At 51.2% G+C, this 16,240-nt stretch overlaps 1 protein-coding gene across 1 annotated transcript in view; it reads left to right on the forward strand.

Moving 5' to 3' along the window:
• The window catches only part of LOC106568530 (WD repeat-containing protein 7), an 80,113-nt gene that overhangs the window by 16,777 nt on the left and 47,096 nt on the right, over positions 1 to 16,240 (forward strand). The window contains 3 exon segments of the mRNA XM_045692790.1: positions 3,855 to 4,054; positions 9,427 to 9,447; positions 14,111 to 14,306. Of these exon segments, the coding sequence (XP_045548746.1) occupies positions 3,855 to 4,054; positions 9,427 to 9,447; positions 14,111 to 14,306 (417 nt within the window).

A 16,240-nucleotide genomic window follows, 5' to 3' on the forward strand; every position in this document is an offset into this window, starting at 1 on the left:
TGTACATGCTGCGTGGAGGTGAGGGGGTTAGTGGAGAGGAGTGTGGGGGTGTACATGCTGCGTAGAGGTGAGGGGGTTAGTGGAGAGGAGTCTGGGGGTGTACATGCTGCGTGGAGGTGAGGGGGTTAGTGGAGAGGAGTGTGGGGGTGTACATGCTGCGTGGAGGTGAGGGGGTTAGTGGAGAGGAGTGTGGGGGTGTACATGCTGCGTGGAGGTGAGGGGGTTAGTGGAGAGGAGTGTGGGGGTGTACATGCTGCGTGGAGGTGAGGGGGTTAGTGGAGAGGAGTGTGGGGGTGTACATGCTGCGTAGAGGTGAGGGGGTTAGTGGAGAGGAGTCTGGGGGTGTACATGCTGCGTAGAGGTGAGGGGGTTAGTGGAGAGGAGTCTGGGGGTGTACATGCTGCGTAGAGGTGAGGGGGTTAGTGGAGAGGAGTCTGGGGGTGTACATGCTGCGTAGAGGTGAGGGGGTTAGTGGAGAGGAGTCTGGGGGTGTACATGCTGCGTGTGTCTGTGGTACCTGGCTCTTACCAAACTACATTTAATTGAATGCCCTGATTGTGTCTCTGGATAAGAGCATCTGCTAAATGACTAAAATGTCTCCTCTCTCTGCAGGCTCACCGGGTTAGTGAATGTGTTACTATCTCCTCTCTCTATAGGCTGGCCCCCTCACCGTACCCTGAGGGTTAGTGACTGTGTTACTATCTCCTCTCTCTATAGGCTGGCCCCCTCACCGTACCCTGAGGGTTAGTGACTGTGTTACTATCTCCTCTCTCTATAGGCTGGCCCCCTCACCGTACCCTGAGGGTTAGTGACTGTGTTACTATCTCCTCTCTCTATAGGCTGGCCCCCTCACCGTACCCTGAGGGTTAGTGACTGTGTTACTATCTCCTCTCTCTATAGGCTGGCCCCCTCACCGTACCCTGAGGGTTACTGACTGTGTTACTATCTCCTCTCTCTATAGGCTGGCCCCCTCACCGTACCCTGAGGGTTAGTGACTGTGTTACTATCTCCTCTCTCTATAGGCTGGCCCCCTCACCGCACCCTGAGGGTTAGTGACTGTGTTACTATCTCTCTCTATAGGCTGGCCCCCTCACCGTACCCTGAGGGTTAGTGACTGTGTTACTATCTCCTCTCTCTATAGGCTGGCCCCCTCACCGTACCCTGAGGGTTAGTGACTGTGTTACTATCTCTCTCTATAGGCTGGCCCCATCACCGTACCCTGAGGGTTAGTGACTGTGTTACTATCTCCTCTGTCTATAGGCTGGCCCCCTCACCGTACCCTGAGGGTTAGTGACTGTGTTACTATCTCCTCTCTCTATAGGCTGGCCCCCTCACCGTACCCTGAGGGTTAGTGACTGTGTTACTATCTCCTCTCTCTATAGGCTGGCCCCCTCACCGTACCCTGAGGGTTAGTGACTGTGTTACTATCTCCTCTCTCTATAGGCTGGCCCCCTCACCGTACCCTGAGGGTTAGTGACTGTGTTACTATCTCTCTCTATAGGCTGGCCCCCTCACCGTACCCTGAGGGTTAGTGACTGTGTTACTATCTCCTCTCTCTATAGGCTGGCCCCCTCACCGTACCCTGAGGGTTAGTGACTGTGTTACTATCTCCTCTCTCTATAGGCTGGCCCCCTCACCGTACCCTGAGGGTTAGTGACTGTGTTACTATCTCCTCTCTCTATAGGCTGGCCCCCTCACCGTACCCTGAGGGTTAGTGACTGTGTTACTATCTCCTCTCTCTATAGGCTGGCCCCCTCACCGTACCCTGAGGGTTAGTGACTGTGTTACTATCTCTCTCTATAGGCTGGCCCCCTCACCGCACCCTGAGGGTCAGTGACTGTGTTACTATCTCCTCTCTCTATAGGCTGGCCCCCTCACCGTACCCTGAGGGTTAGTGACTGTGTTACTATCTCCTCTCTCTATAGGCTGGCCCCCTCACCGCACCCTGAGGGTTAGTGACTGTTACTATCTCCTCTCTCTATAGGCTGGCCCCCTCACCGTACCCTGAGGGTTAGTGACTGTGTTACTATCTCTCTCTATAGGCTGGCCCCCTCACTGTACCCTGAGGGTTAGTGACTGTGTTACTATCTCCTCTCTCTATAGGCTGGCCCCCTCACCGCACCCAGAGGGTTAGTGACTGTGTTACTATCTCCTCTCTCTATAGGCTGGCCCCCTCACCGTACCCTGAGGGTTAGTGACTGTGTTACTATCTCTCTCTATAGGCTGGCCCCCTCACCGTACCCTGAGGGTTAGTGACTGTGTTACTATCTCCTCTCTCTATAGGCTGGCCCCCTCACCGTACCCTGAGGGTTAGTGACTGTGTTACTATCTCCTCTCTCTATAGGCTGGCCCCCTCACCGTACCCTGAGGGTTAGTGACTGTGTTACTATCTCTCTCTATAGGCTGGCCCCCTCACCGCACCCTGAGGGTTAGTGACTGTGTTACTATCTCCTCTCTCTATAGGCTGGCCCCCTCACCGTACCCTGAGGGTTAGTGACTGTGTTACTATCTCCTCTCTCTATAGGCTGGCCCCCTCACCGTACCCTGAGGGTTAGTGACTGTGTTACTATCTCCTCTCTCTATAGGCTGGCCCCCTCACCGTACCCTGAGGGTTAGTGACTGTGTTACTATCTCCTCTCTCTATAGGCTGGCCCCCTCACCGTACCCTGAGGGTTAGTGACTGTGTTACTATCTCTCTCTATAGGCTGGCCCCCTCACCGCACCCTGAGGGTTAGTGACTGTGTTACTATCTCCTCTCTCTATAGGCTGGCCCCCTCACCGTACCCTGAGGGTTAGTGACTGTGTTACTATCTCCTCTCTCTATAGGCTGGCCCCCTCACCGTACCCTGAGGGTTAGTGACTGTGTTACTATCTCCTCTCTCTATAGGCTGGCCCCCTCACCGCACCCTGAGGGTTAGTGACTGTGTTACTATCTCTCTCTATAGGCTGGCCCCCTCACCGTACCCTGAGGGTTAGTGACTGTGTTACTATCTCTCTCTCTATAGGCTGGCCCCCTCACCGTACCCTGAGGGTTAGTGACTGTGTTACTATCTCCTCTCTCTATAGGCTGGCCCCCTCACCGTACCCTGAGGGTTAGTGACTGTGTTACTATCTCTCTCTATAGGCTGGCCCCCTCACCGTACCCTGAGGGTTAGTGACTGTGTTACTATCTCCTCTCTCTATAGGCTGGCCCCCTCACCGCACCCTGAGGGTTAGTGACTGTGTTACTATCTCCTCTCTCTATAGGCTGGCCCCCTCACCGTACCCTGAGGGTTAGTGACTGTGTTACTATCTCCTCTCTCTATAGGCTGGCCCCCTCACCGCACCCTGAGGGTTAGTGACTGTGTTACTATCTCCTCTCTCTATAGGCTGGCCCCCTCACCGTACCCTGAGGGTTAGTGACTGTGTTACTATCTCCTCTCTCTATAGGCTGGCCCCCTCACCGCACCCTGAGGGTTAGTGACTGTGTTACTATCTCTCTCTCTATAGGCTGGCCCCCTCACCGTACCCTGAGGGTTAGTGACTGTGTTACTATCTCCTCTCTCTATAGGCTGGCCCCCTCACCGTACCCTGAGGGTTAGTGACTGTGTTACTATCTCCTCTCTCTATAGGCTGGCCCCCTCACCGTACCCTGAGGGTTAGTGACTGTGTTACTATCTCTCTCTCTATAGGCTGGCCCCCTCACCGTACCCTGAGGGTTAGTGACTGTGTTACTATCTCCTCTCTCTATAGGCTGGCCCCCTCACCGTACCCTGAGGGTTAGTGACTGTGTTACTATCTCCTCTCTCTATAGGCTGGCCCCCTCACCGTACCCTGAGAGTTAGTGACTGTGTTACTATCTCCTCTCTCTATAGGCTGGCCCCCTCACCGTACCCTGCGGGGTCACCGTAACAAAGTGACGTGCCTGCTGCACCCCCACCAGGTGTCTCCTCGCTACGACCAGCGCTCCCTGGTCTCCGGCGGTGTGGACTTCAGCGTCATCGTCTGGGACGTCTTCACTGGAGAGATGAAACACATCTTTTGTGTCCACGGAGGAGAGATCACACAGATCCTGGTCCCCACCTGAGAACAGCTGCGTGAGTCGAGCTTCACAGATATATACACAATTGAATCAAAGTGAATTGAGTCCTTTTGAATCTTCTCCCCAGCCCTCATTCTTATATGAGTGCAATTGTGTAGGTGGGACTATAGGAAAACCCCAGGAAGAGTAGCTGCTGCCAAGGCAACAGATAATGGGGATCCATAATAAATACGAAAAAATACACCTTTTATTTTATGAGTGCAATTTTGTAGGTGGGACTGGAATGAGAAGTGGACTAATGCAAATATGCAAACCCTTTGAAAATACTGTAGTGGATTTCATCGCGGCTGTCCATCAGCGGAGAGAGGAGAGGCCTCCTTCGTCATTGATTCTAGTTCTGCCCTCTGATCTCGCACAGTGTGCTGCATCCCTGCTACTTCCTGTCGCACACAGCCTCATCTCTTCCTCCCTCGGCAGCCATGCCTCCTCTGCTCTCCTGGTGTGTGTGTGTGTGTGTGTGATTGACAGGTACCATACTGATGTCCATTACATGTGAGTGGTCCACCCTGTAAGTAAGAGTGTCTGTTCTGAGAGAGAATTACCTCCGGGGATCTTAATGACCTGTTTAGTTATGCGGGAGCTTTATAGCATGTCGATCCGCCTACTTAAGGAGCCAGGCCATTTAATTGATATGTGTGAGAGGGAGAGTGGAGCAGGAGATGGGTTAGCTCCAAGGCTGGCGGGGGGGGGGGATCCATAATATCGGTTGTACTGCGTACACTGTAGTGAAGAGGGCACGGCAGCGCCTCTTCCCCCTCAGGAGGCTGAAAATATTTAGCATGGTCCTTTTGGATTCTCAATAAGTTCTACAGCTGCACCATCGAGAGCATCTTGACTAGCTGCGTCACCGCTTGGTATGACAAATGCACCACCCTTGACCGCAAAGCGATACACAGGGTGGTGCGGAAAGCTCAGTACATCACTGGGGTCGAGCTCCCTGCCACCCGGGACTTCTATATCGGGCGATTTCAGAGGAAGGGAGGAAAAAAATTGCGAAATTATAAATAAATATATTTTTATATAGTCTACATTATTACCCTATACGTCACATTGGATTGCACCTTTTTGTATCAGGAATAAAGAAACGGTCACAAGTTATACTTCCCATTGTGTTTGATTTATCATGGCTTTAACAACATTGTAACATCTGCAGTCTTTAAAACAGAGATAATAATATAACTCTTGAATCTCAGGTCTAGAACCTATGCAAGTGCCTAGGACAATGTGGTCATGTACTGTTTTTACTTAATGTTTCTTTGTTTTGCTCGCTCGCCTCACTTTTCTGGAGGGAAAATCTGTTGAACAGTGAATCATTTTTTTTCTGGCCTTATTGTGTGTGTTATTTTACTCCAGTTGTATTCGGTGCATGTGAAATAACATTTGATTTACTCCCGCCTCCTCCTGATTGGATATTAAAGAAAGACTTCCTCTAGAGCTGAATTGAGAGCATTGTTAAACTCTCCCTGTATTTGACTCGTCCGTCTAGCCTAGACCCCTGGTGTGTACAGTAACACTGGCCTGAGTAAGCTTGTTTCTAACCCTAGTCCTGGTACAGTAACACTGGCCTGAGTAAGCTTGTTTCTAACCCTAGTCCTGGTACAGTAACACTGGCCTGTGGTGTGGAGTGGATCGTTAATTGCCCTGCAGCAGCAGCACGTGTGATGACAGTGATGAAGAGTGATGATTCCTATACCTCCCTCATGGTCAAGGTTTCCTGTACCTCTCTCATGGTCAAGGTTTCCTGTACCTCTCTCATGGTCAAGGTTTCCTGTACCTCTCTCATGGTCAAGGTTTCCTGTACTCTGCTTTCAGTTCCACCACACATCCTCCTGTACCACCTCCCTCCCTCCCGGTCTCCCTCCCTCCATCTCTCCCTCCCGGTCTCCCTCCATCTCTCCCTCCCTCCCAGTCTCCCTCCATCTCTCTCTCCCTCCCTCCCAGTCTCCCTCCATCTCTCTCTCCCTCCCTCCCAGTCTCCCTCCATCTCTCCCTCCCTCCCTCCCTCCCTCCCTCCCTCCCGGTCTCCCTCCATCTCTCCCTCCCTCCCTCCCTCTCTCCCTCCCTTCCCCCAGTCTCCCTCCGTCCATCTCTCCCTCCCTCTCTCCCTCCCGGTCTCCCTCCATCTCTCCCTCCCTCCCTCTCTCCCTCCCTTCCTCCCGGTCTCCCTCCATCCATCTCTCCCTCCCTCTTTCCCTCCCTCCCAGTCTCCCTCCATCTCTCCCTCCCGGTCTCCCTCCATCTCTCCCTCCCTCCCAGTCTCCCTCCATCTCTCCCTCCCTCCCAGTCTCCCTCCATCCCGGTCTCCCTCCATCTCTCCCTCCCTCTCTCCCTCCCTCCCTCCCGGTCTCCCTCCATCTCTCCCTCCCTCTCTCCCTCCCTTCCTCCCGGTCTCCCTCTCTCCCCTCTTGTCTACCTGACAGACAAATGGGATTATTGTATTTATTTTTGGGGCAATATTTTCTGTCCTTGTACCATGCCTCTTGTACCAGAGTGTGTGTTACTGTTTGTGTGTGTGTACTTTAATAAGTCCCAGACAGATTGTGTAGTGTTTTTGACATGCTGTGCTGAGTCTCTGTCGGTAGAAAGCGCTCAAGGATGTTGCTCCTAAAGCTGGCAGCAGATCCATCTCTCTTCCTGTCTGAGTTATGTCTGTGACAGCAGCGGCGGCTGGTGATTTACTCTCAGAAGGGCCTGGGCAGCCTCCTCATCAGACCAACATTATTAAAGAACGAATGCCCCTCCAAAAACAACTTCTCGTTTTGGCATCGATATGAGTCAGAAACATTTTTTTTTTATTGTCAAAATTTACTACAAAGTGTAAATAGATCCAAAACGTAGGTTTACAAGATGATAGGGGGGAAATTATGTCACGGAATGAAGGTCACCGTAAGTTTTCCTTGGGTTGGGTTTATTTCAAACCTGCCCACAGCTGGCAGTACCCAAGTAATCATCCCTCCTGCCCACAGCTGGCAGTACCCAAGTAATCATCCCTCCTGCCCACAGCTGGCAGTACCCAAGTAATCATCCCTCCTGCCCACAGCTGGCAGTACCCAAGTAATCATCCCTCCTGCCCACAGCTGGCAGTACCCAAGTAATCATCCCTCCTGCCCACAGCTGGCAGTACCCAAGTAATCATCCCTCCTGCCCACAGCTAGCAGTACCCAAGTAATCATCCCTCCTGCCCACAGCTGGCAGTACCCAAGTAATCATCCCTCCTGCCCACAGCTGGCAGTGCCCAAGTAATCATCCCTCCTGCCCACAGCTGGCAGTGCCCAAGTAATCATCCCTCCTACCCACAGCTGGCAGTGCCCAAGTAATCATCCCTCCTACCCACAGCTGGCAGTGCCCAAGTAATCATCCCTCCTGCCCACAGCTGGCAGTGCCCAAGTAATCATCCCTCCTACCCACAGCTGGCAGTGCCCAAGTAATCATCAAAACTGCCCACAGCTGGCAGTGCCCAAGTAATCATCAAAACTGCCCACAGCTGGCAGTGCCCAAGTAATCATCAAAACTGCCCACAGCTGGCAGTGCCCAAGTAATCATCAAACCTGCTCAATCATCAAACCTGATCAATTTGGTTTAACATTCCAGCATGGCCCTTGTAATGCCAGGTTAGTGGGTTCAATTCCCGGGACCACCCATAAAGCCCCAATGAGGCTAGTTACGGACCATCAGTAAATTACACAATGTAGATGTGACTATTTTTAAATGTCAACAGCTCCAAATTTCATTGACTTAAAAAAAAAAACTAGAATTTGTAGAAATTCCTATACAAATATTGAACACATCTAATGAGACAACTAAAAGATGTGCAACTTCAACATATTGTTCCATTTCCATTTGTGTAATTTGACAATCCCTAAATATCCTCAGAGAATCCAATGTCAAACTAACTTTGCCACAGTTGTACACCAGTCAGCTGATGCTAATTGGCGAAAGAAGTTGGCTGGCACTAGCTTAACCTAGGCGACTTCAATACGGAAAATTATGCCACATCAGGAAGTTCAGCCCCCCTTTAGCATCTGCCTCGAAAAACACTAGGGTTAATTTCATTGTTGTGACCAAGGAGATATTTGTATTCCATTCTATTGTCATCAACAGTATTGAGGGGTCTGTCAGTGTTTGACCTACCATTCACACATACACATAAGATACGCACTCTACACACACGTACACACGGATGTTGTATTGTAGATATGTGGTAGTAAAGTGTCATGAAATGTAATGTCATGTAATATTTTAAATTGTACAGTGCGTTCGGGAAAGTATTCAGACCCCTTGACTTTTTCCGCATTTTGTTACGTTACAGCCTTATTCTAAACTTCATTAAATTATCATTTTTCCTCATCAATCTACACACAATACCCCGTCATTTGCAAATGTATTAAAAATAGAAAGTATTCAGAACCTTTGTATTCAGAACCTTTGTGATGAGACTTGAAATTTGAGATCAGGTGCAACCAACATCCATGATGTTTCTACAAGTTGATTGGACATGATTTGGAAAGGCACACACCTGTCTATATAAGGTCCCACAGTTGACAGTGCATGTCAGAGCAAAAACCAAGTCATGAGGTTGAAGGAATTGTCCGATTGTGTCAAGTCACAGATCTGGGGAAAGGTAGCAAAACAATTCTGCAGCATTGAAGCATCCTCAAGAACATAGTGACCTCCATCATTCTTAAGTGGAAGAAGTTTGGAACCACCAAGACTCTACCTAGAGCTGGCCACCCGGCCAAACTGAGCAATCGGGGGAGAAGGGCCTTGGTCAGGGAGGTGAACAAGAACCCGATGGTCACTCTGACAGAGCTCCAGAGTTCCTCTGTGGAGATGGGAGAACCTTCCAGAAGGACAAACATCTCTGCAGCACTGCACCAATCAGACCTTTATGATAGAGTGGTCAGACGGAAGCCACTCCTCAGTAAAAGGCACATGACAGCCCACTTGGAGTTTGCCAAAAGGCACCTAAAGGACTCTCAGACCATGAGAAACAAGATTATCTGGTCTGATGAAACCAAGATTGAAATCTTTGGCCTGAATACCAAGCGTCACGTCTGGAGGAAACCTGGCACAATCCCTTCAGTGAAGCATGGCAGCATCATTCTGTGGGGATGTTTTTCAGCGGCAGGGACTGAGAGACTAGTCAGGATCAAGGGAAAGATGAACGGAGAAAAGTACAGAGCAATCCTTGATGAAAACCTGCTCCAGAGCGCTGGGGCGAAGGTTCACCTTCCAACAGGATGACGACCCAAAGCACACAGCCAAAACAACGCAGGAGTGACTTTGGGACAAGTTGAGTGGCCCAGCCTGACCTTGGACTTGAACCCGTTCGAACATCTCTGGAGATACCTGAAGATAGCTGCTCAGCGACGCTCCCCATCCAACCTGACAGAGCTTGAGAGGATCTGCAGAGAAAAATGGGAGAAACTACCAAAATACAGGTGTGCCAAGCTTGTAGCGTCATACCCAAGAAGACTCAAGGCTGTAATCGCTGCCGAAGGTGCTTCAACACCTTTGGCAGCGATTACAGCGATGTACACAGCCAATCTGTAAATAGCCCACCCAACTACCTACCTCATCCCCATATTTGTTTTTGTTTTTCTGCTCTTTTGCACACCAGTATTTCTACTTGCACATCCTCATCTGCACATCTATCACTCCAGTGTTAATTGCTAAATTGTAATTGCTTCGCCATTATGGCCTATTTTTTGCCTTATCTCCTTACTTCATTTGTTATTGACTGTACGTTTGTTTATCCCATGTGTAAACTCTGTGTTGTTGTTTTTGTCGCACTGCTTTCCTTTAGATTGGTTCTGGTCATCAATTTTTAACTACTCATTCTGCTCAAGTTCCCGGTAAGGCTGATAAAAAAAAACACCATCTCAAGAGAAGGAAACCTACAAAATAATAGCAAGAACTCCCTCTGCAGTTTAGAAAATGCTGTCATAATGCTGTGCTGATAAACATTTACAATACATGCAGTTGTAAATGTTATCAACTGGCCTACCTGGTGAAATAAAAATGCAAAAGGTACTAAGTAAAGGGTCTGAATACTTATGTAAATGTGATATTTAAGTTGGGTTTTTTGTTGCTAAAATTTCAAAAACCTGCTTTTGCTTTATCATTATGGGGTATTGTGTGTAGATTAATGAAGAAAAAAACGATTTAATCAATTTGAGAATAAAGTTGTAACGTAACAAAATGTTGATAAAGTCAAGGGCTCTGAATACTTTACGAATGCACAATATATAACTGCCTTAATGTTGCTGGACCCCAGGAAGAGTAGCCGCTGCCTTGGCAGGAACTAATGGGGATCCATAATAAACCCCAGGAAGAGTAGCCGCTGCCTTGGCAGGAACTAATGGGGATCCATAATAAACCCCAGGAAGAGTAGCTGCTGCCTTGGCAGGAACTAATGGGGATCCATAATAAACCCCAGGAAGAGTAGCTGCTGCCTTGGCAGGAACTAATGGGGATCCATAATAAACCCCAGGAAGAGTAGCTGCTGCCTTGGCAGGAACTAATGGGGATCCATAATAAACCCCAGGAAGAGTAGCTGCTGCCTAATGACATGTTGTGTTGCCTGGATACCACAGTCTGTCCTAATGACATGTTGTGTTGCCTGGATACCACAGTCTGTCCTAATGACATGTTGTGTTGCCTGGATACCACAGTCTGTCCTAATGACATGTTGTGTTGCCTGGATACCACAGTCTGTCCTAATGACATGTTGTGTTGCCTGGATACCACAGTCTGTCCTAATGACATGTTGTCTTGCCTGGATACCACAGTCTGTCCTAATGACATGTTGTGTTGCCTGGATACCACAGTCTGTCCTAATGACATGTTGTGTTGCCTGGATACCACAGTCTGTCCTAATGACATGTTGTCTTGCCTTGATACCACAGTCTGTCCTAATGACATGTTGTGTTGCCTGGTTACCACAGTCTGTCCTAATGACATTAATCTCCCCTGTTAAAGCCTGTGACCTCTCGGTCTGTCTGTCTGTCTCTCTCACCGCCCCCTCTCTCTCTCTCTCTTGCCCCCTATAACCCCTCTCTCTCTCTGTTGCCCCCTATAACCCCTCTCTCTCTCTCTCTCTCTCTCTCTCTCTCTCTCTCTCTCTCTCTGTTGCCCCCCTATAACCCCTCTCTCTCTCTCTTGCCCCCTATAACCCCTCTCTCTCTCTGTTGCCCCCTATAACCCCTCTCTCTCTCTCTGTTGCCCCTATAACCCCTCTCTCTCTCTCTCTGTTTCCCCCTATAACTCCTCTCTCTCTCTCTGTTGCCCCCTATAACCCCTCTCTCTCTCTTGCCCCCTATAACCCCTCTCTCTCTCTCTGTTGCCCCCTATAACCCCTCTCTCTCTCTCTGTTGCCCCTATAACCCCTCTCTCTCTCTCTGTTTCCCCTATAACCCCTCTCTCTCGCTCTCTGTTGCCCCCCTATAACCCCTCTCTCTCTCTCTGTTGCCCCCTATAACCCCTCTGTCTCTCTGTTGCCCCCTATAACCCCTGTCTCTCTCTCTGTTGCCCCCTATAACCCCTCTCGCTCTCTGTTGCCCCCTATAACCCCTCTCTCTCTCTGTTGCCCCCTATAACCCCTCTCTCTCTCTCTCTGTTGCCCCCTATAACCCCTCTCTCTCTCTGTTGCCCCCTATAACCCCTCTCTCTCTCTCTCTGTTGCCCCCATAACCCCTCTCTCTCTCTCTCTCTCTCTCTCTCTCTCTCTGTTGCCCCCTATAACCCCTCTCTCTCTCTCTCTCTCTGTTGCCCCCTATAACCCCTCTCTCTCACTCTCTGTTGCCCCTATAACCCCTCTCTCTCTCTCTGTTGCCCCCCTATAACCCCTCTCTCTCTCTGTTGCCCCCTATAACCCCTCTCTCTCTCTCTCTCTCTCTCTCTCTCTCTCTGTTGCCCCCTATAACCCCTCTCTCTCTCTCTGTTTCCCCCTATAACCCCTCTCGCTCTCTGTTGCCCCCCTATAACCCCTCTCTCTCTCTGTTGCCCCCTATAACCCCTCTCTCTCTCTGTTGCCCCCTATAACCCCTCTCTCTCTCTCTGTTGCCCCCTATAACCCCTCTCGCTCTCAGTTGCCCCCTATAACCCCTCTCTCTCTCTCTGTTGCCCCCTATAACCCCTCTCTCTCTCTCTCTCTCTCTGTTGCCCCCTATAACCCCTCTCTCTCTCTCTCTCTCTGTTGCCCCCATAACCCCTCTCTCTCTCTCTGTTGCCCCCTATAACCCCTCTCTCTCTCTCTGTTGCCCCCTATGACCCTTCTCTCTCTCTCTGTTGCCCCCCTATAACCCCTCTCTCTCTCTCTGTGTTGCCCCCCATAACCCCTCTCTCTCTCTGTGTTGCCCCCATAACCCCTCTCTCTCTCTCTCTCTCTCTCTCTCTCTCTCTCTCTCTCTCTCTGTTGCCCCCTATAACCCCTCTCTCTCTCTCTGTTGCCCCCTATAACCCCTCTCTCTCTCTGTGTTGCCCCCCCATAACCCCTCTCTCTCTCTGTGTTGCCCCCATAACCCCTCTCTCTCTCTCTCTCTCTCTCTCTCTCTCTCTCTCTCTCTCTCTGTTGCCCCCCTATAACCCCTCTCTCTCTCTCTGTTGCCCCCTATAACCCCTCTCTCTCTCTCTGTTGCCCCCTATAACCCCTCTCTCTCTCTGTTGCCCCCTATAACCCCTCTCTCTCTCTGTTGCCCCCTATAACCCCTCTCTCTCTCTCTGTTGCCCCCATAACCCCTCTCTCTCTCTCTCTCTCTCTCTCTCTCTCTCTGTTGCCCCCTATAACCCCTCTCTCTCTCTCTCTCTCTGTTGCCCCCCTATAACCCCTCTCTCTCACTCTCTGTTGCCCCTATAACCCCTCTCTCTCTCTCTGTTGCCCCCTATAACCCCTCTCTCTCTCTGTTGCCCCCTATAACCCCTCTCTCTCTCTCTCTCTCTCTCTCTCTCTCTCTCTCTGTTGCCCCCTATAACCCCTCTCTCTCTCTCGCTCTCTCTCTCTCTCTGTTGCCCCCCTATAACCCCTCTCTCTCTCTGTTGCCCCCTATAACCCCTCTCTCTCTCTGTTGCCCCCTATAACCCCTCTCTCTCTCTCTGTTGCCCCCTATAACCCCTCTCGCTCTCAGTTGCCCCCTATAACCCCTCTCTCTCTCTCTGTTGCCCCCTATAACCCCTCTCTCTCTCTCTCTCTCTCTCTGTTGCCCCCTATAACCCCTCTCTCTCTCTCTCTCTCTGTTGCCCCCATAACCCCTCTCTCTCTCTCTGTTGCCCCCTATAACCCCTCTCTCTCTCTCTGTTGCCCCCTATGACCCTTCTCTCTCTCTCTGTTGCCCCCTATAACCCCTCTCTCTCTCTCTGTGTTGCCCCCATAACCCCTCTCTCTCTCTGTGTTGCCCCCATAACCCCTCTCTCTCTCTCTCTCTCTCTCTCTCTCTCTCTCTCTCTCTCTGTTGCCCCCTATAACCCCTCTCTCTCTCTCTGTTGCCCCCTATAACCCCTCTCTCTCTCTCTGTTGCCCCCTATAACCCCTCTCTCTCTCTCTGTTGCCCCCCTATGACCCCTCTCTCTCTCTCTCTCTCTCTCTCTCTGTTGCCCCCTATAACCCCTCTCTCTCTCTCTGTTGCCCCCTATGACCCCTCTCTCTCTCTCTCTCTCTCTCTGTTGCCCCCTATAACCCCTCTCTCTCTCTGTTGCCCTCTATAACCCGTCTCTCTCTCTCTGTTGCCCCCCTATAACCCCTCTCTCTCTCTGTTGCCCCCTATAACCCCTCTCTCTCTCTCTCTGTTGCCCCCTATAACCCCTCTCTCTCTCTCTCTCTGTTGCCCCCTATAACCCCTCTCTCTCTCTCGCTCTCTCTCTCTCTCTGTTGCCCCCCTATAACCCCTCTCTCTCTCTCTGTTGCCCCCTATAACCCCCTCTCTCTCTCTCTCTCTCTCTCTGTTGCCCCCTATAACCCCTCTCTCTCTCTCTGTTGCCCCCTATAACCCCCCCTCTCTCTCTCTCTCTCTCTCTCTGCTCTGCCCCTGACAGAATCGTGTTCAGAACTGTGTGTGCTCTGTGGCCAGTGACCACTCCGTGGGTCTGCTCAGCCTGCGGGAGAGGAAGTGCATCATGCTGGCGTCTCGACACCTCTTCCCCATCCAGGTCATCAAGTGGCGCCCCTGTGGTGACTTCCTGGTGGTGGGCTGCTCTGATGGCTCAGTGTATGTATCGCAGATGGACACAGGTGAGACAGAGGCGCGCACACACACACACACACACACACACACACACACACACACACACACACACACACACACACACACACACACACACACAGAGAGATGGTGCGCGCAAACACACCTAGACACGCACACACACACACACGCACACATACACACACACACACACGCACACATACACACACACACACAGAGATGGTGCGCGCAAACACACCTAGACGCGCACACACACACACACACACACACACACAGAGATGGTGCGCGCAAACACACCTAGACACGCGCACACACACACATACACATGTGCGCGCGGGCGCACACACACACACACACACACACACACACACACACAGAGAGACGGTGCGCGCACACACACCTAGACACGCACGCACACACACACACACAGCTAGACATGCACACACACACAGACGCGCGCGCACACACACACACACACACACACACACACACACACACACACACACACACACACACCCCTAACTACCTTTGACCAGGGCCCTATGGGATAGGGTGTGTTTTGGGACGCCGTGTGGTGATTTATAGAAGTGTCCATTAGGATCTTTGAGGAGGAAGCTAGTAAGCTATTAGATTGATTCTCTTCTGCCTCTCCTCCCGACGACGACAGAGCTTGGCTAAAAAACTGCCAGGGTAGCGCTATCCTTGTGTTCTTCCTCTCACTTTACCACGCCTCTTGCTCAGCGATGATCTACACACTCCCTACTCAGATGAATAATAGATAGCCTGATGCGTTTGTTTGTCCGTGCCGTCTGTATACGAGGCAGCACGTTTAGCAGTGTAAAGCAACGCAGCACTCTGAAAAACATTAGACTGATTTTAATCGCCCACACAGCAGTGGAAATAGAGATGATTTATGAGGAGGAGTGGAGTGGAACTAGCTGGTGGAGGGGGGGAAGTAGCTGATGGAGGGGGGAACTAGCTGATGGAGGGGTGGATGTAGCTGATGGAGGGGGTGGATGTAGCTGATGGAGGGGTGGATGTAGCTGATGGAGGGGTGGAAGTAGTTGATGGAGGGGTGGAAGTAGTTGATGGAGGGGTGGATGTAGCTGATGGAGGGGGAAGTAGCTGATGGAGGGGTGGATGTAGCTGATGGAGGGGTGGATGAAGCTGATGGAGGGGTGGATGTAGCTGATGGAGGGGTGGAAGTAGCTGATGGAGGGGTGGATGTAGCTGATGGAGGGGTGGATGTAGCTGATGGAGGGGTGGAAGTAGCTGATGGAGGGGGGAACTAGCTGATGGAGGGGTGGATGTAGCTGATGGAGGGGTGGATGTAGCTGATGGAGGGGTGGAAGTAGCTGATGGAGGGGTGGAAGTAGCTGATGGAGGGGTGGATGTAGTTGATGGAGAGGTGGATGTAGTTGATGGAGGGGTGGAAGTAGCTGATGGAGGGGTGGATGTAGTTAATGGAGGGGTGGAAGTAGCTGATAGAGGGGTGGATGTAGCTGATGGAGGGGGAAGTAGCTGATGGAGGGGTGGATGTAGCTGATGGAGGGGGTAAGTAGCTGATGAGGGGTGGAAGTAGCTGATGGAGGGATGGATGTAGCTGATGGGGGGGTGGATGTAGCTGATGGAGGGGTGGAAGTAGCTGATGGAGGAGTGGATGTAGCTGATGGAGGGGTGGATGTAGCTGATGGAGGGGGGAAGTAGCTGATGGAGGGGTGGAAGTAGCTGATGGAGGAGTGGATGTAGCTGATGGAGGGGTGGAAGTAGCTGATGGAGGGATGGATGTAGTTAATGGAAGGGTGGAAGTAGCTGGTAGAGGGGGGAAGTAGCTGATGGAGGGGGGGAAGTAGCTGATGGAGGGGTGGATGTAGCTGATGGAGGGGTGGATGTAGCTGATGGAGGGGTGGATGTAGCTGATGGAGGGGTGGATGTAGCTGATGGAGGGGTGGAAGTAGCTGAT

The sequence above is a fragment of the Salmo salar genome, chromosome ssa13 (genome assembly GCF_905237065.1).
Source record: "Salmo salar chromosome ssa13, Ssal_v3.1, whole genome shotgun sequence".
Lineage (NCBI taxonomy): Eukaryota > Metazoa > Chordata > Actinopteri > Salmoniformes > Salmonidae > Salmo > Salmo salar.